This window comes from Ahaetulla prasina, chromosome 6 (assembly GCF_028640845.1).
Source record: "Ahaetulla prasina isolate Xishuangbanna chromosome 6, ASM2864084v1, whole genome shotgun sequence".
NCBI classification, from domain to species: Eukaryota; Metazoa; Chordata; class Lepidosauria; order Squamata; family Colubridae; genus Ahaetulla; species Ahaetulla prasina.
Window position 1 is genome coordinate 40,591,770 of NC_080544.1, and position 22,801 is coordinate 40,614,570.

A 22,801-nucleotide genomic window follows, 5' to 3' on the forward strand; every position below is an offset into this window, starting at 1 on the left:
GGTAATAACCAATGCCCATTCTCCATCCAGGAAGAAACAGCAGTCATGAATGGGACATACCAAAGCCTTGTTCTATTCGGAGGGAGAAGTCTGGGCCTGTCCTCCTGAGAGAAGAGGTTCATTTAATATATATGCAGAGAGCCCTCTGCACGTCCAACTTATGCCAAACTCTCTCCAAACGGTGGGAAGGCTCAGGACAAAAATTGGGAAAGATCAACTCCCGAGCCCTATGAAACCAAGTATTTATCTTGGGAAGGAACGTAGGATCAAGGCGTAAAACTAGTCGGTCAGAATGGAATACACAGAGATCCTCCCTGATAGACAGATACCAGCTCAGATATGTGCCAAGCTGAAGTAATAGCTACTAAAATGGCAACCTTATAGGAAAGAAATTTTAAATTAACCTCTCGGAGAGGTTTAAAGGGACTCCTGGTAAGGGAAGTTAAGACCTTGTTTAAGTCCCACATAGGGAAGTGGTGGACCACAGGAGGTCTGAGATTGGTGGTCCCCCTGAGGAACTGTCTAATCACCGGGTGCCTCGACAAGGAATCCCTGGTCCCACAGGTCAGAATGGAAGAGATGGCTGCCACCTGTCTCCGAAGAGTATTAGGAGCCAACCTAAACCCTTTTGAAGAAATTCTAAAACCTGAACCACAGAAGCCAAAGTGGGAACTAGACCCCCACTTTTGCACCAGGAAAACACCCTCCATGTAGCATTATAGATATGGTTGGTGGAATCCCTGCGGGAAGCCTGGATAGTATCTATGACCCTGGAGGAAAGGTTGTCACCCTTCTGCAGGACTCGCACAAACGCCAAGCGATCAGTTGAAACCACTGAGGGTCTGGGTGTACCAACACCCCCTTCCTGAGGGATATCTTGTCCCGAGGTAAACTCCAGGGATGTTCCACTGAGAGGGCCACTAGATCTGCAAACCAAGGTCTCCTGGGCCAATGAGAAGCAGAAGTTCTGCCCCCTCCTACAGAAGTTTCCGGATGACTCTGGGAATCAGAGGAAGAGGGAAGGCATATAGGAACCCTGATGGCCATGGGCTCTGCAACACATCCACTGCTTCCGCCTCTGGAATCAGAAACCGGGAGAAGAATCTTGGAACTTGACGATTGTCCCGGGCGGTGAACAGGTCCACCACTGGAAGGCCAAACCTGTCAGTCAGATCCCTGAACAGGGACGGATTCAATCTCCATTCTGCCTGGTCAATTGAGCCAGTCCACCTGGATGTTCGTCACTTCCAAAATGTGGTCTTGAGAGCCAACTGGACGGCTCATAGCTCCAACCAGTTGATATTGTGGAAAAGATCCTCTGGAGAACACTGATCTTGAGCCATGTGGGATCCAAGGTGAGCCCCCCAGCAAGAGGCTGGCATCAGTAGTCAGGATGAGATGACGAGATTCCTGGAACCTGCAACCCTGAGCAATGGCATTGGAAGCCCACCATGCGAAGAAGGTCCAGATCTCTGACAGAACCTCCACTCGAACTGTAGATGTACTGCACCGAGCTCGTTGTAATGGAAGGAGAAATCACTGCAGAACCCTGCTATGGACAAGTCCGAGGAGTGATGCCGAAACACAACACCATCTTTCCCAGCAGCTGCGAGAGAAGCAGTACGGAAGAATGATCTGACCTGACTCTGACTGACAGGTCTTTCAGGCTGGATTGCTGGTCCGGTGAAAGATACACCCTTGACTCCACTGTCTGTATTATTGCCCTTAGATAAAGCAAGCGTGTAGTGGGGATCAGATGGCTTTTGGAACGGTTTACTGAGAAGCCATGAGATTGCAAAACCTGAATGGTGATATCTAGGTCCTGTCTGGCACAGGACTCTGAACTGTACTGGATGAGAATATTGTCCAGGTAGAACTGGATACGGACAAGTAGAGCCCTGAAATGGCCCACCAAAGCTGACATCCTCTTGGGGTGGAGGACAGGCCAAAAGGCAACACCTGGTACTGAAAATATTTCCCCACGTATTGAAAACGGAAGAATTTTCTGTAATGTGGATGAATGGGAAGATGCAGGTAGGCCTCCGTGAGATCTATTGACGTGAGTAGATCTCCCCTCCTGACAACCTCCAAAATGGAGTGGAGAGATTGCATCTTGAGGTCTTGAGATCCAGACTTGCCCTACAACCCCCCGAGGACTTTGGAACCAGGAACAGTCTGGAATAGAATCCCTGACCGTGTTGCGCCTCCAGAACCGGCTGAATGGTGTGAATGGCCAATAAGTGTAATATGGCCAAATCCATGAGGCGCCTCTTCCCCTGATCCTGTGACACAGGACAGCACACGAAGAACCTCGAGGGGGGGGGCTGTGGACAGGAATTCCAGGGATAGCCTTAAACTCTACACAAAATTCTTTTTCTATCCTATTTAGATCATTGCTAGTTTTTGCTTTGTTTTCTTTCTTCGGCTATTTTACCTCAAAGGTAAAGTATTTCTTTCTACATTGCTTACTAGTTTTCTAATAGTAACTAATTTTATGAGTTTGTTCATAAAATTACTTTATACCACATATATATTTTGACAAATAATTCTTTTTCCAAAGAAACTATATTTTAAATATTGTTTGCAGCTAGCTTTGCCCAACGAGCAACTAAAAATACTATCAAGCACTGTGTGCTATCACAGCATCATCAATTTACTAATAGAGATTTCAATAATAATTCTGTTCATAATACATTAGATTGTCCAACAGATGTTGTACAATTTCTTCCTCACACTCCTGGAAGGGATTCTCCAAGCTTCCTATACCTAAGAGGGCACATTACCTAAAGAGGACTGTGGGATTGCTATAAACGGACACAATAAAGGTGGTAAAGTATTGATGCTTTGCTACCTTTACTGTTAGGGTAGGCCTTAACAGTGTGTTAACCACATGTTTGGTAGAGTTCATCCCCCATTCAATTCCAGCAATGTTCTGGGTATCTTTTCTCATTACATCCCTCTCAACTCTTCCATAAACCATGAAGAGCGATGGGATCCACAAGAGGTAAAAAGAAGTATAACTACAATCTGATTGAAAAGCTCATCTATTCTCCTATTCCAAATAGTGACCAAGGCTTCAGATAAACTGTATAGCAGACTAGCCCTCAACTCCTTCTGAAACCTGTCTGAGTTCATTACTCACCAAGGGAGGACCAATCTAATAGGTTCTGCCTCCCTATAGTGGAAGATGGCACCAGAGAAACCCATGGTAGTCACAGTGTGATCTAAGCATGACAAGGCAGGCACCAATAGCTCACCCAATTTCAGATCAAATTAACACTGCTCCAACAGAAACAAACCTGGTGTGTGACCACTGTCCCAGGTTGGGCTCCAAATGATCTGGGATAGATCCATGAGTGCCATGGAAACTATGAATTCCTGAGCTGCCTCAGACCCCATTCCTAGAGAGAGGGTCTCTTGGCAGCCAACAGTCTCTCTAATGCAACCACTGATAAACCCCCACCAAAGGGGGGGGAGGGGAAGTGGGAAGAGATGTCTGCAACAAGAGTGCATAGTATACAAAGAGGCTGTCTCCGTGTCTGCAGGTGTGGCAAATGCAGCAGGTGAACCACACACAACCAGCAAAGCAAACACAGCCCACCCTCTGGGAACACAGCCCAAACACATCCAAAACCAAGTCCAGCTTCAATCCAGGTATGTGCCAACCCAGACATTGTCTAACATTCAGTAAAGCATATAACTAAAATACTAATATGCAGAGTCGGTGTGTAGCTCCTATTTTCTCTGCTGTTTTTACCTACCTATTAAATATTTTGTTGTAGTTCAAAGTACAGATCACAACAGCTTAATTTAAAAAAAAACTGCTGCAGAGATTTTATATAATGTTTATGCTAATATTGTCATATTAGACAATATTTTGAAATGTAAGAAATTGGAAGTCAGAACTGAAGTTCCAGTGAAGTTTGAAGTGATGGGTGTAATTGAGATACACCATGAAAACAACTATGAGTATATTATAAGGATGTGTAAAACAATCTGAATTCAAATTATTTCAGATACAAATAGTTCTTGAGGATTCTGAGCAAAATAGATCACTGTCTGAAGTTTCCTTCAACCTCAGGAGAAAACAGGACATTTCATTCCATACCATGTTGATGTTCTGACATTCAGTAATTGGCTTGTTTGTATTTTTTAAGTCCTCATAGGCTTTGAGGTAGAATTAATCAATAAAACAGCAGGCACAGATTTTATACTTGCTGCCACTGGCTGGAAGTGGCTGAGGAGAAGAAGGATGGTGGTGCTAGGGAGATTCCATTAAGCACATGTTTAGAGACTAAAAACAGTTTTGAACTTAATAAAAAGGCTGCTGCCTGTTTGGTATGTGAATTTACTGCTCTTTTTATATATTCATTTGTTTGCTTGTTAAGTTTTGCAGGCCAGTTGCCAAATAAAACAGTGTTGTGCTTTTGATTTAATAGACATTCTTGTAATATTATTGAGCTTTCTTTGCAAGCCAAGTATACTATGCATGGATGTGCATTAAGAAATTTCAAGCCAATAACCAGAAAATCAAATTTTTGCTGTTGGCCTGCTATTCATTGGTTATTCTATCGAAGTGAATAAACTTAGCACTGCTAGTTTCTTTTTCCAGGAAGAGTTCTATGGTGTTTGTGCAGACAAACCAATCTATAACAAATGTGTCTAGCTGTTTATGAGGGGAATTTGTTAAAACATATATATTTTAAAATTTACTTGGTCGATATTTTTGTTAAGTTGAATAACAGAAGGCACTTAACATGGGAGACACTGGAGCTTGAGGATGAAATACAAAGGAGGAAGGGTCACTGTGAATTCCTATTATTCCCTATGGTGGAACACATACAATGTTTTGGCTTTGCTCCTATAGAACAAAATGCTTGTTTCATGTTATGTCTCCTCTTACTGCTTGACTGAAACCCCAAAATGTAGAACGTCAGGAACCTGCTCTTTTCCTGACACCCAATTCTTACAAAATTCATGAATTGACATTTTTTTACTACCATGATACCCAAGAAGCTCAGGCTTGTCTTACTCCTGAGAACTGTCAACAGTATACTAGCCCTGCTACATAAAACAAGATAATTTTACAGCTTCCAACTAGACAGAGTACTGTAGAGTGACAGTTTGTCACGAAGCATTGAGGACTGTGGCAGTACGGTTTTGAGCACAAATGTCAGTTTTTAAATGGTTTTGTCTTGGCAAGCAGAAGCTTAAAATGTGTCACACCATCCCAGAATCTCTCTCTCTGTAGGACACTAAATCTAAGTTAATCCTGCCATTACATAGCAAATTTGCAACCTGTTGGTATATTTCAATCTAATTATTGCATATGAATTTGCTACACAGCAAAAACTACATCAAATGAAACAAGATATACAGTAATGAATGAACAAGAAATATGGTGACGGTCATTTTTGTATTAAATTGTTTTTATTGCATTTATTATGTAATTATGAATTGGAGTGATTTTTTTTAAAAATGAAGCGCGTGCAATTCTTTGCTTTTCCTAAATATACTTGGAGGTTTACTACTGGATGTTGAGCAGCACATAAATTTAATAACTAGTAATTATTACAATTATAAAACACTGAAAGTTCTTCACAATACATAAATGTTGGGCTAACATAACATAACAACAGAGTTGGAAGGGACCTTGGAGGCCTTCTAGTCCAACCCCCTGCCTAGGCAGGAACCCTACACCATCTCAGTCAGATGGTTATCCAACATTTTCTTAAAAATTTCCAGTGTTGGAGCATTCACAACTTCTGCAGGCAAGTCGTTCCACTTATTAATTGTTCTAACTGTCAGGAAATTTCTCCTTAGTTCTAAGTTGCTTCTTTCTTTGATCAGTTTCCACCCATTGCTTCTTGTTCTACCCTCAGGTGCTTTGGAGAACAGCCCGACTCCCTCTTCTTTGTGGCAACCCCTGAGATATTGGAACACAGCTATCATGTCTCCCCTAGTCCTTCTTTTTATTAAACTAGACATACCCAGTTCCTGCAACCGTTCTTCATATGTTTTAGCCTCCAGTCCGCTAATCATCTTTGTTGCTCTTCTCTGCACTCTTTCTAGAGTCTCAACATCTTTTTTACATCGTGGCGACCAAAACTGGATGCAATATTCCAAGTGTGGCCTTACCAAGGCATTATAAAGTGGTATTAACACTTCACGTGATCTTGATTCTATCCCTCTGTTTATGCAGCCCAGAACTGTGTTGGCTTTTTTGGCAGTTGCTGCACTGCTGGCTCATCTCTAAGTGGTTATCCACTAGGTCTCCAAGATCCCTCTCACAGGTACTACTATTGAGCAAGGTACCACATATACGGTACTGGTGCATTTTGTTTTTTTGGCCTAAATGTAGAACCTTACTTTTGTCACTGTTGAATTTCATTTTGTTAGATAGCGCCCAATGTTCAAGTCTGTCAAGATCTTTCTGTAACTTGAGCTTATCTTCTGGAGTGTTGGCTATTCCTGCCAGCTTGGTGTCATCTGCAAATTTGATGAGTTCCCCATCTATCCCCTCGTCCAAGTCATTGATGAAGATGTTGAAGAGTACTGGGCCTAAAACAGAGCCTTGGGGTACTCCACTGCTTACTTCCTCCATGTGGATGTAGTTCCGTTGAGGATTACACGTTGAGTGCGGTTGGTCAGCCAGTTACGAATCCATCTGGTGGTGGTGCTGTCTAACCCACATTTTCTACTTTATCTAGTAGTAGGTTATGGTCTACTTTATCAAATGCTTTACTGAAGTCCAAGTAAATTATATCGACAGCATTCCTCTGGTCTACTAATTTTGTCATTTTGTCAAAGAATGCGATAAGATTAGTCTGGCATGATCTGTTTTTGACAAACCCATGTTGGCTTTTGGTTATTACTTTGTTTGCTTCTAGGTGTTTGGTGATTTGTTGCTTGATTATCTTTTCTAGAATCTTCCCCGGTATTGAGGTCAGGCTGATAGGTCTGTAGTTTCCTGGGTCTGTTTTTTTTCCTTTTTTGAAGATGGGAACTACATCAGCTCTTTTCCAGTCCTCTGGCAGCTCCCCTGTGCTCCAGGATCTTTGAAAGATATAGTTCAGTGGTTCTGAGATCACGTCTGCCAGTTCCTTCAGAACCTTGGGGTGTAATCCATCCGGTCCTGGTGATTTGAACTCGTCTAGGGTAGACAGGTGTTCACTTACCATTTTCTTCCCTATTTTAACTTGTGTTTCTAATCTGTTTTTTGTAGTGCTGTTTTTGATAGGTTGGATTGTTTTTTCCTTTTGTGTAAAGACAGATGCAAAATATGAGTTAAGTAGATCTGCTTTCTCCCTGTTGCTTGTCATCTTCTTGCCACTTTCTCCCAGCAATGGGCCAATTGTTTCCTTGACTTTTTCTTGTTTTTAACATGTTGGAAGAAGCTTTTTGTTATTTTTACTTTTGTCGCTAGCCTTTGTTCATTGTGAGCCTTAGCTTTCCTCACTTCATCTTTACAGGCTCGGGCTATTTGCTGATATTCTGCCTTAGTTATTTGCCCCTCTTTCCACTTTTTATATTTGTCCTTTTTGTCTTTCAATTTGTCAGATAGTTCTTTATGCATCCATGCTGGTTTCTTTTGTGATCTATTATTTTTCTTCTTCATTGGTATTGTGTTAGACTGTGCTTTTATAATCTCACTTTTCAAAATTTCCCAAGCTTCTTGAGTTGTTTTCCCCCTGAGGATTCTCATCCATTGAATCCTTCTCAAGATCTCTCTAAGTTTATTGAAATTAGCTCTCTTAAAGTCCAAGACTCTAGTTTGACTTTGTTCTACTACTTTTATTTGCTTAATGTCGAATTCCAATATTGCGTGGTCACTTGCCCCCAAGGTTCCTGTAGCTTCAACACCTTCTATCATTTCATCTCTGTTAGTGAGAATTAAGTCCTGTATGGCTGATCCCCTTGTCGCCTTCTCTATTTTTTGGGAAACAAAGTTGTCTGCTAGGTTTGTTAGGAACCTGTTGGATCTTCCACTTGGTGCAGAGTTTGTTTCCCAGTTGATGTCAGGGTAGTTAAAATCCCCCATTACTACTGTGATGTGCTTCCTAGTTAGCTGACTAGCAAAAAGTTCATCTACTTCCTCTGTTTGGTTGGGTGGCCTATAGTATAGACCTATGGCAATATCGTTTTTCACCCCTTTTATATTGACCCAAATACATTCAAGATGATTTTCATCATTGTTGTGCTCTATTTCTGTAGAGATGTAGGCTGCACCATTAGGACTGAGTATCACTCATAAATTGAACTGTGTGGTCTGATTGTCAGCTAAGAATAACTTTTACTTATAATGCTCAAGATTAATAAATATTTTACTGTGCATATATTCTTACTTTAATTTTGGATGACTTTGTGTTATAGCAGTGGTAGTCAACCTGGTCCCTACCACCAACTAGTGGGCGTTCCAGCTTTCATGGTGGGCCGTAGGGGTTTTGCCCGATACTGAAGCACTTTTTTTAATTTAATTGACTTTTTAAAAAAATTTCATAGCATTGTTTAAAAACATTTTCATTAGATTTTCATAAAATTCCCCGTGACAATTTAAATTTCTGAAAATATACTATTTGTATCGCCCACGCATAAGTTTAGTTTAGTTCATGTTACGTAAGTGAAATTAATGGCGCTATAGTGTGACTGCAAACAAAAGAGCCTCGTCCCAGAATATCCCCCCACACCACCCAGCTGTAACATCTCCCCCCACACCACCCAGCTGTAACAGACAAACAGAGCTTGTAGCTGGCGCCCCCCCAACCCAATCCACAATGCGCGAGAGGCATGCGCAGACGACAATACACAGTGCAGCCTCTTTTGTTTGTGGTTGCACTGGTCAGTACGCAGTTAGATTTGTGAGAGTGAGCACGAACTGGTGGGCGGTTAGAAAATTTTACTACTAACAGAGATACAAAAGTGGGTGGTAGGTATAAAAAGGTTGACTACCCTTGTTTTACAGGATAGGTAATTTTTTGTCCAATATCTTTCTCATCAAAACCATTTTTATTTATTTTATTGTTATATTGTGATATGGTTTTTTATTCTGGAATTTATCTTAACTGCTGAATTGTAGATATAAGGAAAAGAAATAATGCCATGAATATATTCTAAAAGCACAAACACTCTTAAATATTTTCACCTAAAGATTGTGTTAAAACATCTGCTACTCAGACACCAGGGTATATTATGGTAGTTTCACTAAAATAGCAAATTCTAATGGAAGGAAAATACCAAAGAGCAACATTATACGAGATTATACAAAATCTCTTGTGCATTTTTTTGATAATCAGGAGGCAAGCACAATGCCATACCCATTCAACTTGGTCCAGACCTTTTGGAAAATTAAGCAGACAATCCACTTAGAAAGTTCACTGTCATATTGTGAACATGATATGTGTAATTTTTATCCCTTGGTTTTCATTTGAAATGAATAATAATGCCTAAAAAGAAACCTAATATTTCTTTTCAGACGATTTACAGATATATATTTTAAGAATGAATATTTAAACTTAGTTTATATCTTTTTCATGCCAATTAGTTCTGTATGTTTGTTGTTCATACAAACTGTTCTACTGCATAGATAATTACTTCTCATCTGAAAGAATATTCAAGAGAAAGCTACTAGCTTAATAACATACTATTTTCCTCATTTGCTTTCTTGGGAGGCACCACTGGAACAACAATCTTCATAATATTGAGTAAAAAATGATTCTATTAAACTTTTATTTTAATATTTCTCTAATTCAAAATTTCAGAATTACTTTATTTTTTAAAAAAGGAACTGTCTTTCACTACCAACTGTAGTGGTAAAGTATAAATTGAAAAGATAAGGTTAAAACTTAGAAATATAACAAATTTTGTTTTTAAGCTATAATAAACATTTAAATTAGCTTTTTTTAAAAAAAACTATCTACTGAAACTTATTATTTTAGCTTTCATAAAAAGAAAAAGTACCTCTTTTTAATACAAACTTAATCTAAATTAACTAAATTATCTTGATATAATATAGAATATGATTCATTTTAGAATAGTACTTTTATTTTTAACTAACAGCATCTAATGACCTTGGCTGTTTTTGTAAGCTATATATATCCAGGTTTTGATAACCCTGGATGTAAGAGTGGCCTGAAATATAAAATATATAGAAAATATATTTTCTATTATGAAACATGGTATTTCTATTTTCAATTATGATAACATTTGCCAATCTTTTATGTCAGAATATCTCATCATTATAAGATGTACAAGGGATAGAGAATTTGGGGGGCAGGTAAACTATCTTAAGAACAGTTCCCCAAAAAACTTCTATGTATTGTAATTAAAATGGCATTATCCTAATAAATCTGCGAGAATAAAATACTGTGTATAAAGTGGTAGTTCATTGTGCCTAAATGCTAAAACTAGAACATTTGTGTTAGCTATCCAAATTAAGTTTTTGACATTAATAATGTATGAGTACCAAAAAGGTGTACACTTCAGAACATGTATCAGAGCAAATTTTAGGATGATTTATGACTTAATGTTCTGTACAGGAAAAAAATGATTTTCATGGTATAGTTTTGTAACCTTGAAGAAGTGTGTTTTACTGGCACTGTGCCCTTCAAGGTCAAAGATTCTCTCCCTACTTTAGGAAGAGATGGTACAAAAATGCTCCATTGGAAGTTTCATATGAAACAGGTTGCTTCAGTACCAACAGTGCATTTTATGTCTTAAAAAATTAGATATCAAACTCAGAAACACTATAGGATTTAATTATACATCTATAAGCCTTTATGATACAGTAAAGATTTCAAAACAATATAATTATTATAACTGACTGGACCCTAAAATAAAATAAAAAGTTCAATTTCAGTTTATTAATGTTATGTTTTTCCTCCGCAGTACAGGTAATCCTCGACTTACAACCATTCAATTAGTGACGTTCAAAGTTACAACACCAGTGAAAAAAGTGACTTTTGATTTCTATAAGATACAATTTCAATGAGTATCTATGGTAGGAAATTATAACTAACAAGAAACAAAGGCTGAATGCAAAAAAAATAACGTTCTATTAAATACAATAAAGTTATTCTGGTGTTATTCTGGTATGCCTTGGGATTCCATATAAATTCATCATAAATGTATTTATCAAATTCAGTACATATTAATAGAGACTTGGGGAGGCATTGTATTCAGATTATGCATATTTTTTAGACAGAGATCATCACTCCAGGATAAGTAAAAAGTTATCTTTTCAATTCCAGTTCATATTTTAAACCATTTCAAAATGCTGATTTTTCTGCTATACTTAACCTTTCCGAAAAATTAACCATTTTTCTTTCCTTTCAGTATATCCACCATGATTGGACAGGTAGCCTTTTAAGAATGGTATCTCAATCTGATCCTAATCTTGTTTTCGCTTTAGGTAAACAACAGCAAAAATATATAGATTGCATTTTTTTGCACTTTTAAAGTTTGATTTATTTTCAAAACATATTTTTGAATGTTTAGATCCAATATTTTTCTGGCACAGCAATTACTTCTGCTTTCTTTACCGTGCTTTAAGTAGTTGCATGCTCTTTTTAGGTGTACAGCCCAAAATCATGCCCATATGAATAATGGGGTGAGGATTTAGACATTTGATTTATATTTGCTTTTGTACATTTATGTTGTTTTTAATGTCATGGTTTTCTATCTTATTTACTGCTTTTAATCTTAAAATTAAAATATTAAATATCTTAATATTTATTTTTAGTTGTCAGAAAACTGTACATTAAGAGGTATCATGCATAACTAGCCAATACATTATGTATTTATATTTAATATCTATTGAAAATATGCTAACAAAGTTTGGTGGAAAGTCTGGAGCCATATTAATAGACAATAAAAATTAGACCTCAGACAGTATTCTTGTTTTCCAGGATATTGCCCTGTTTCCATAATACATGCATAAATTACGGTCATGTAGAATGTGGATATAAAGCAGATTTTCATATCTTAACATCTTTCAACACTTAGTATTCCTTTGACTATTGATACAGATTTTGAGATGAAATGTGATATGCAGGGTTTACAAGTCTTTAGTCACATCCATATTGTATGCATTATTAAAAATTATCATTATAAACAAAAAATGCATTTTCAACTGAACCAAAGGGTGAATTTATGAATGTTAGCCTTAAGTGTCTGAAGCATCTGTAAGGATTTCTGTGTCTGAATTAGTATGATTTATTTTTGAAAAGAAATGAAAAGATGATCAAAAATTTAAATTCAAAAGGTTTTGAGAAAGAAAAAAATACAAACACAGTAGTGATTACCTTTGATAATCAACTATTTTTAAAATAAAGAAATGCAACTTGCTAATGAGCCCAATAATTTTAAAAACATCTGATTAAAACAAAAATAGATTATGTTAATGACCTTTTCTTTCCAGGCATTACCTGGTTCTACAGAACTTTTACAATAACTATTAATTATGTCATAATGAATTACAAAGTGTAGACTAATTGAATCTGACTCATCTCACTGGAAGAGGAGCTTTTTGTAAGGGCAAACCGAACGATCCCATAAACAAACAAAATAAGGTATATTTTGTCTTCACCTTCACCTCTTTTTAAGATATTTTCAAATAAAAAAGCTGACATGTTTTTTTAGAATTCTTTATTAATGTGAAGGTATTTTCAAATCTTCCTGACAAGTTTTATTTTAATGTGATGCGGTAATTAGTTATGAAAGCCAAGTTGATTGGAAACATGCCAAGTATAATAGTTTTCTAAATTTAATGTCTATGTAGCCTACACTGTTTACTTAGGTTGCTTGTTTCCCATCCCTTGCCAGAGCCTCTGTGTGGTTAATAATATTAATATGAAATAGCATATTAGTCAGACCTCCCAAGGACATACAGTATAAAAATATCAGAAATAATAAAAACCAAAACACAAAATTCATGCACCCGTGAATTCTACCTGCAATTGGAAAGCACTCTCCCCAGCCTTTTCCTAAGGCCCAGGAGGGATAAAGTGAACAAATCTCTTCTTGGAATGAACAAATCTCTGCTTGGAATGAAGAAAGAATGGGGGCAGTACTGAAAATTTGCAAAACGGGCGTTGGTCCTACCTGATACGCCCTTCCTCGAGGAGCCAGGATGGGTTATTCTAAGCTCTAGCTCTATGGACTGAGTTGAATTTTCTGAGGTTCTGCCTCCCTGGTGATGTTCCTCAGTTTGACAACAAAGGTGAAGAGAATGGAAATCCATCTGAAAAACACAAACAAAACTTCTCACCCCTCAGGAGTCAGACCAGACAAGCAACAGGGTGGGGCTGGCCTCTCCTGTTGAACACAATGAGAAAGGGCATATCAGGTAGGACCGACACCCCTTCTCCATAGTGTATCAACGGGAGGTACCAGGATAGGACATATCAAAGCTTGGCAGTCCTACGGGCGGAAACTGTCCTGGGCCGACATCCCAGCCTCCTCATGGACGCACTGCAGGACCTACTGGCCAAACGCCGCCTCAGCAGAAGCATAAAAGTCAAGTCTGTAATAACAGACGAATGGCGACAGGAATGTCCAAGTTGTCACCCTACAAATCTCTTCTACAGAAGCCTGGGTAGCCCAGGCCGCCATCATGGCTGCACTACGTGGGGAGTGTAGTTATCCCCCGAGGCACTGGGGGAGTGTGAAGCTCATAAGCATGGGCTATACATGCCCTAAGCCAACGCCCCTCTGTGGAAGGGATTACCTTGTGGCCCAGAGTTGACAGTTGAAAGGAGATGAATAGGGATTCAATCTTCCTGAAGGAAGCAGTCCTCAAGATTTAAATATCCAGCATAATGTCCAGCATATGCCAGGTCTGCTCCAAGGCGTGCCTAGGCCTTGGACAGAAATCAGGCAAGACCAACTCCTGTGCTTGGTGAAACAAGGAGTTGACCTTTGGAAAAAAAGGTAGGGTCAAGCCGCAGGACACCCTGTTTGAGTGAAAAATACACAGGTCCTTTCACTATCCTTTCGATAGTGCCGCCAACTCTGATATCCGCATGGCCGATGTGATGGCCACAAGCAACTTTACATGAGAGGAGGCGAAGGCTGGCCTCCCTCAAAAAAAAAAGGTGCCTTGGTAAGGGCCTGTAATACAAGGTCAAGTCCCAGGTGAGATAGAGGTGGATCGTTGTAGGTCGCAAATTAGAAGCCCCTCACAGAAAGGCTCGCACCCTGGGGTGGTGAGCGAGGGAGCTCCAGATCCCTAAAGGTCAAGACAGAGCCCAGGGCTGTGACCTGCCTACGCAAAGTATTAGGTTCCCCATGCCAAGCCCTCTTGTAAAAACTCCAATACCTCCACCACTGAGGCTGAAGTAAGGTCCAAATGTCCCTTGGCACACCAATCTGTAAATGTTGTCCAGATTGCATTGTAAATGTGTGTGGTCGAAGGCCACCTGAATCGTCCAGATGACCCTGGTAGAGAACTTTTTCCCACTTAGCCTCCGCTCAACCACCAAATGGCCAACTGGAGCCGCTGGGGTTCGGGCTGAGGGAGACTCTCTCTGGGGGAATCGTCCAGGTCTGGTGACAGACAGGCAGACCAGGTCAGTGAACCACAGACTCCTGGGCCAATGGGGGGCCACTAACAGCACTTCCACCCTAACATCTTCCTGATGACAGCTGGGATCATGGGTAGGGGAGGGTGGCGTGGCTGGCGCAGTCCCAGGTGGTCCAAGTTAAATCCACCACCACGGAGAACAGTCGCAAGTTGGGGCAGTAGCCCTCTACACAGCCCTCCCAAAGACAAACAAGTCCGTGGTGGGGGTGGGGGGTAGGAGGCGCCAATGTGGGCTACCTCCCGGCTCAGATCCGTAGCCACAGAGAGCCCTCCCCTGCTGTAAATAAAGCAATCTGAAGAAATAGTAAAAGCAAATCAGAAAGAAAAAGTCCAGGGAATTTAAGGCACAGCTCATAAGCTTAATGGAGTTAAGCAAAAAAGTTGAACATACTGAGGAACCTCAGAAAATTCAACTCAGTTCATAGAGCTAGAGCCCAGAATAACCCACCCGGCACCTCCCATCAATACACTATGAAGAACATCTACCACTGAATTTTCAGCAAAGTTTAGTGTAGCTACTATTAGGAGAAAAGATAGGTTTTGCTTTTAAACAATGAGCACTGTTTATTTTCCCCACAAGAACAGTTCTTCCCTTATAAATAAAATGGAAGAGCTAATCCAAATGAACACAGAGACTACATCATATTACTAAACCTGCCCATGTTCTTGATGATGGTTACTTCTAGATAGGAAACAGTCTGCCATCTAAAAACTTCTATTTCCAGCAGAAAATATAGTCCTATCAGGATAAATAAAAAAAGTCTTACTATATATAACTTTGCTCTGCTGTGAGCCAACAGCTGTGTGTTTTTATTCACTTAATTTTGAACATCTTGAAACTATTAATCCTATTTTTTCCCAAGTTTTCAAATTCTTTAAATTCTTCTCCTCCACACTTTATATGTCTAAGAAAGCTTTTCTGACTCTTTTGTTAACTAAATACAGCACAAATTTCTACTTTATCCCATATATCCAACTTTTTTGTAGATTTTGCCTGGCCTGTCCCCTCTAAACCTTAACTACCAAAAACTGTCATTTCTGTAATTCTGGATAATCCAGCAGATTACCTATAGTAAGCATTCACAAGGCATCTTTTTACTCTACCCATATATAAACAATGGGTATAAACAATTGATTTTGGAGAATCTTGGGGAAATTAAACATTTAACTGTGGTTTGTGGCAAACAAAAGACCAAGTTCTAGTAATCACTTCTGATTCTACAAGGAATCAAGGCAGTCTTTCTATCTTCATCAGATACCCAGAAAAACCAAGCACAGCTGACAATGCCCAACATGCTGAAATCTCATCATGGATTTTAAGGGATATCAAGAAGAGAAGAAACTAATTAAAGTTGAAATATCCTGAATATAATCTTTATCTGTTGACTCAGCTCAAGAGATTAAATCCCTATATACTTGGTTATATGAGAGAAAGAGAGAGATTAGTGATCCCTTCCCAGCTGTTAAGGAGCAATACCTGAATATAGATTTCTTGTGGGAGACCATAAGAGAACACAAACATGTGATTGGAATGATGTCAGTTCCCAAAAGACATCAATTCAAACTTATACAGAAAGAAAGACATCTCCATACTTCTATATACACCAGAGAGCGTATAACAGCATGAAAGCTTTATTAGTGCCCAAAGCAGAAGAATAATGGACTACAATAGTTCATCCCAGCAAGGAAAATAGAAGCATTGTAGATATATAATATTTCTAACCTGTTAAATTAACATTACCATCTCAATTCGGTATGTATAAACTGTCATCAGTTGAGACAAGGTCTTATATGATTATATAACGCGCAAGCCATGGCTTAGGGCCCGGGTACTTACGGGACCGCCTGCTGTTACCTTATGCCTCCCACCGACCCGTACGCTCACACAGAGAGTGTCTTCTCAGGGTGCCGTCCGCCAAGCAATGTCGGCTGGCGGCCCCCAGGGGAAGGGCCTTCTCTGTTGGAGCACCTACCCTCTGGAACGAACTTCCCCCTGGTTTGCGTCAATTACCTGACCTTCGAACCTTTCACCGTGAATTGAAAACGAACTTGTTTATCCAAGCGGGACTGGCTTAATTTTTTAAACTTTTTGAATTTTCATAATTTTAATTGGGGTATTTTATGAATTTTATGGGTCAAATTTGACGGTTTTAAATTTCGGCCATTTATAGAATATGTTATTTTAACTTTTTTTTTAATTTGTATATTGTACTGTTTTTAATCTGGCTGTACACCGCCCTGAGTCCTTCGGGAGAAGGGCGGTATAAAAATCTAAATAATAAATAAATAAATAAATATTTTGTTAATAGTTCAAACATACTATTTAATTATTCTGTTTTCAATCATTCATATCGTAATTTATATCATATTTAATTACTCTTGTTTATAGCCATTAATTTTGGTTATGTTTTATGGTTTTATAGTTTGGGTTGTTGAGTTGTGAGCTTCTCAAAGTTGTTTTAAGATGGGCAGTCATGCAAATAATTTAAATTAAAGAAATAAATACTATTGTTTCTTATGAAATTCGATAGAAAATTGAGTGAGGTGAAATAAGATTTCGTCTTCATCCTTATCATCATCAACATTATAATCTGAAGGTAGAAAGAATGTTATCAAAATTTCAGATAAAAAGAAAATTTCAAAACTGTATAGCTAATGTTGCAGAAGACAGAAATAATATTCAACACAAACCTGACTATTTAAAGACAAGGGCAGAAAATAACAGAATGACATTCAACTGAGACAACCAAAGTTTTTTGTTCTTAGGGAATAAAAATTAACTGCAAAGATATCTGGAAAGGGAAATAACTAATTTTGCAAAAGCAATTGTGGAAGAGTTTTTAGAATAGTGTCAGCTGCCACTTCACGCTTCTGCAAAAAAATCACATGGTCCTTGGCACTTAATATTGCATACTTTATCAGTTGGTTGAAGATAAGGAAGACAGTTCTTATTATACAAATTCTCCAGTTTATTACTTCACTGTTCCCCAATAATGTGAAAATTTATACAATGATTGAGGATAAGGAAGGGAGAAGTTATTTTGTCAGCAGAATTCAGAATTCTAAATTCAGATTTTCCAATCCACTGATATCTATGGAGATTCTCAATCATTCAGGTCATGGTTGTCCCAAAGGTGCTTTTTCAAGAGGCAACTGGACTTTTTTTGTTTTTCTTTGAAGATGTTTCACTTCTCATCAAAGAAACTTCTTCAGCTTTCCCCACCATCCAGTCAGAGCTGAAGAAACTTCTTGAATGAGAAGCAAAACATCTTCAAAGAAAAACAACGTAGTTCAGTTGCCTCTTGAAAAAGCACCTTTGGGCTAATCTACTGATAGAGGAAAAGTATCAGTATTTACATATAACTTTTTAAGACAGCACAAATTAACATATATTGACATTTTCATTTTTATTAGTTATTCTGAAGAATCTTTTTCACAAAGTTAGCTTATTTCCTTATCATATAAAATTCAACGACACCATGTCTGTTAGTAGGAAGAGACTGAAAAACTTTAGAAGAACAGAGATGTGAGTTCTTAAGCAGTCAAGAAGCAAGGATGAAGGCAAAGTTGCTAGATGTTTTAAAACAAAAGGACAAAAAGGAGTAGGCAGTTATGACAACTGATACTCCATCCATAGAGCAGTACAACTATTCTGCAATGATATTCTGGCTGTTTTCACTAACAGTCTGTCCTATGTTCCAAAACACCCTTTTTTATCAAATGAACTGTCACCATAGTGGCAAAACCAGCAACTTTAAAAAATGCCTTGACTGTCAGATTTGTCATTTAATTATCAGAAGTGGTCATATGATCCAAATCAACAATGAAACAAATGAACAACGAAAGCAGTAATAATTCTCACATTTAAGAAAACTGTATTTGTTGACCAACTCCAGCATGACATCCATATTCTACAGTTCAGTGCCCACTATAGACACGTCACTTGAGGGCAGAAATAAATGTGAAATAAAACACTTCCACATTAAGCAAAATATAGAATTGTTTTTTTTAAAAAAAATCTGTTACGAAATACTTGAACTATAACAATTTCAAAGCATAATTCCATTTTTAATTCAGATGCTTTAAAATAGTAAAACTGGTATGTTCTTCTACTAAAGGAAAAAGTTGAATTATAAGTAGGTTAAAATCCATGAATTTCTCAATGTGGAGGTCAGAAAAAGAAAAACCGATTCAACACACAGAAAATAATACCTAAAAGAAAGAGAAAAGCCTTGTTAAATAGCTTTGACAAGTGAGCTAATGAGCAAAATCTGAAAGTAGGGTTTGGTGAAATAGTTGCAACAGTCTTCCAAAGAATTAGCCAAGGCTTCATACTGTAGTTCTTCATACTGTAGAGAAGGAAATATCTGCATACCATTTTATCCCCCCCCATAAAGAACCATATATCTCCCAGTATCAGAACATTGTATCAATCCAAAATGTAGCAATGTTGTCATTCATGTTTAAAATCTATGTCTTCTCCAATATGGAGATCACCAGAAGATAAACATCAGAGAAAAACAAATAACTAAGAAAGAGAAAGAAAGAAAAGCATTGTTTAAAAGATTTGACAAGTAAGCTAATGAGCAAATTTTCTAGGGAGGTGTCTAGGGGATAGGGAAAAACATCCCTTTGCATTGACTAATATTTTGTACCTAAGTGTGCAACAAAAGGTAAAATATGATATAATTTAATCTCAGTCATATCAGCATATGCTCCAGCTGCAGATCACAAATCTCTCTTTGCCTTTTCTTTTTACTTTTCACAGGATTCTCCCACAGGAACAATATCTATCTAAAATCTACGTTTTGTACTGTCCAAACTCACTCCATGATCACTAGAAATGAACATAGCACTTCCAAAAACCAATTGTTTTCCAGATACAAAAACAGAATGGCAAAGCAAATTATATATAATATTCTCTTATTGAAATGGACAAAATTTCACAGAAGTTTCTCATGTTATTTGACAAGCTCAAATCAGAACAAACTAAGAGAAAAGGCAACTAGGCATAACACAATAAAAGATATTACCTTCATAATGTATTATTGCTGCCAATTATATCATTTCAGCTTAATTTCAAAAGCACAATCATGCTCAACTGTAAGTTTCTTTTTTAAATTTCAAACTGTATTACATTAAGGCAATAACTCACCTTCCAGCTATAATATTGGTCTCTCTTATTGCAAAAATACATTTCATAAATACTTCATTGACAAATGAGGCTAATTCAGGTTAATTTTATTGTATTTTGGTGCCATCTCACATTTATGTGCAATTACCTCTATAATTTTATTGCTACACCAGAAAATAATCATACCAATTATTTGAAAAAGAAAGCATATAAATTCTAAGTCACAGTTGCTGGCATTTTTGATAAAATAGCAGCTTTATCTCTGAAAGTGGCAGGGACATCAGATAAATCATGCATCAGTCAAGTGCAGCTGACCCCCAAGTGCATTGCACAATATCAGAAGTGCTTCAAAAGAAACTTTCCTGGATCATCCATCATCCTCCATAATACTAAAATAGCTACACCTGAAAAGTCAGAACTAGAGAATGATAGTAATAATCCATCCAAGCAATATGTGTAATCCTATTAACAATACTTCTCTTTAACTAAACTGAGCTATGACACACTTAAATCAGCTCGGAAGCAAGTAAGACTTTTTCCATTGCCATTGTTAAAACAGATTCAGACAATTGTTTTGCAGTAATTGTAAAATTGTCATATATATAACATATACAAAATCTTATGCTAAAATAAATTGTGTTTTCATAGGATATCTGCTAATCTTAAAGAGTTGGTCAAATATCTCCAAAGAAGATTGTTGTTGACATTCTGAATTGTACAGTGTATGATATTCAGGGGGTTATGAATCCTAACATTCATAATACACAATACACAATACACATAATACACAACATAATACAGAAACAAGAAAAGCTGAGTTTGAAATTGGGCTTTTGTAGAACTAAAGCAAGAATAAGACTAGGTAGGAATTGATGCAATATTCTTAGCATTCAAAATACAGCACAGTATAACAATTTATATATTAACTGAACTTTTTATCATTCAAGACTACTACAGCAAACTTACCTCATTTAAGAGTGATATAAAATGTTTTTTAAAAAACTAAAAATGAAACCAGGGAGAGGAACAGAATTGAAATGAAGACTTTTTGGATCCTCTACATCAGGAGTGTCCAATTTGCAGTCCACAGGCCAGATGCACCATGTGCTGGCCACGCACAACCCCGGTTTAGTGAAGGGGGGAGGGAGTCATGAAATGTTACGTGACAACATGACGCCTCGAGTTTGACACCCCTGCTCTCAACGTTATACAATTTCCCAACCCATTTTAATACGAAAAGCTGTGATATATAAAATCAGAATACAACTTTTTATGCTCATTAACTATGAAAAAATGCTCATTATTACTACCGAATTAAGTATGAGGAAGTTTGTACTGAACCTGCATTTTGAAGAAGCTGTGTATCCTCTACACTATAGAAAAGCATATAATGACAGCTAGATTAATCAGATTAAATTGTGGAAAAGAGTCTATTCACAATTACAACTTCCACAAATTAAAAGGAAGAATACTTATTTATTGTTCTATAGCACTTTGGAGGCCTTCTTAAAATGGCATTTTCCCTTGCCCAAGATTCCTAGAGCTGGGACAAAATTCAGGATTGATCCTATTTTCAATAGATTCTGCATGCTATTACTGATTGGCAGTAATAGCGTAAACCCGATAACTCTAATATTACATGAATACTTTATATTATCCTGCAATATAAAATAATAATGTGTGCCTTTATCTCTAAGAGTGAAACATAGAGGAAATTTAAATATTGTTTATAACTTTCCACGGATTTAAGTAATTAAGTGAGGGATATATGAAAAGGCATGTAGACATTACAATTCATTAAGACTATTATGTAAAGAGTAAAAAATATTAAAATGGATTGTAAGAAAAAAATGCTATAATTTCATATTAATCATTTTTCCATAGTTTTCTTCTTTTGAAGTGTGGAATTGGAGAAATCACGCCAATCTGTAGAACCTGTCAAATAAATTTAAAAGCAGATACTCCCACATGCTGGATTTGACTACGTGATTTGTAAATATTAGTTGCACTGAATTAACACACATTATGAATGAGCTCTCTTACCATCAGAAAGAGACGAATGAGGGAGGGAAAGAAAATAATTTTTTTCAAATAATATAGTCATACCTTATGATTTTTCTAACATATTCTGCATTTAAATGGGACATCAGCTACCAATGCTGTTGTTTGATAAACAACTGTTAAAAGATAGTGCTGTGTAGAATTTATATATCCACTAAATACACAGAGTATCAAATACTACACATGAATTCACAATATCAATGTGAAGACAAAACTTTAGATTTTATTTCTTTTGCTTTTAAGAAGATCAATCTAGTCACGGAAGGGCAGAAAAGGATCAGTTAACCCTAAAAAGTACAGCAATGTTCAATTAGGTTATGCTCTGTGGAAGATAAATATGTGATGCAGAAAGGTCTACTGCTGCCTGTTACCAACCATGACAGAGTTACTGAGATTTACAATGCAGCATCAATCTTCCCGACTGGATTTTTAACACTGACTGCTGGACACTGGGGAAGGATGCCAATTTTGTTATGTGAATTCTTCTCCAACATTATTACTTTGTGCGTCAACTTAAATGACTATTTTTTTCCCACCACCCTTGCAGCAACGTACTTGTTTATGCAGCTCTGAAGCCATGTCAAATGCCTAAGAGAAAAGAAAAGAATGAAACTCATTAGGAAAAAACACACAAAAGCATTCATTTATAAGCAGCTATGTACAAAAATGGCATGGCTCATAGTATGTCTTCTTTTATCATATACAAACTCATGAAAAACTGATTTCACATTTTGCAGCCTGACATAGAAAATGGGGATTTTCTTTTCTATTGAGCAAACAGGAATTTTGAAGTTCAGCAGGTCATTTATCATCTGTAATGAGTCATAATCAACAAATGACTATATGAAGCTTTCTCTCATAGCTTGCCTTGTGAAATAGAAATCCACAGGAAAGAACAGCAACTTAAGATCCATTCAAAAACCTGTAAAAATAGTGCCTTCCAGCTATTATACTATATATGCGTGTGTTACTTCTCTGTTTTCATTATTTCTAATCAGGCTAATTTCTCCCACTCAAGGGCAGAATGA

The 22,801-nt window shown here is 37.5% G+C and overlaps 1 protein-coding gene across 4 annotated transcripts in view; it reads right to left on the minus strand.

The window, feature by feature from the left end:
- The window catches only part of MGMT (O-6-methylguanine-DNA methyltransferase), a 248,464-nt gene that overhangs the window by 213,651 nt on the left and 12,012 nt on the right, over nucleotides 1-22,801 (minus strand). For all 4 annotated transcript variants that reach the window (XM_058188752.1, XM_058188750.1, XM_058188748.1 and 1 more), the window contains one exon: nucleotides 22,329-22,361. In XM_058188752.1, the coding sequence (XP_058044735.1) occupies nucleotides 22,329-22,352 (24 nt within the window). In that variant the 5' untranslated portion in view covers nucleotides 22,353-22,361. The remainder of the gene's footprint in view (nucleotides 1-22,328; nucleotides 22,362-22,801) is intronic.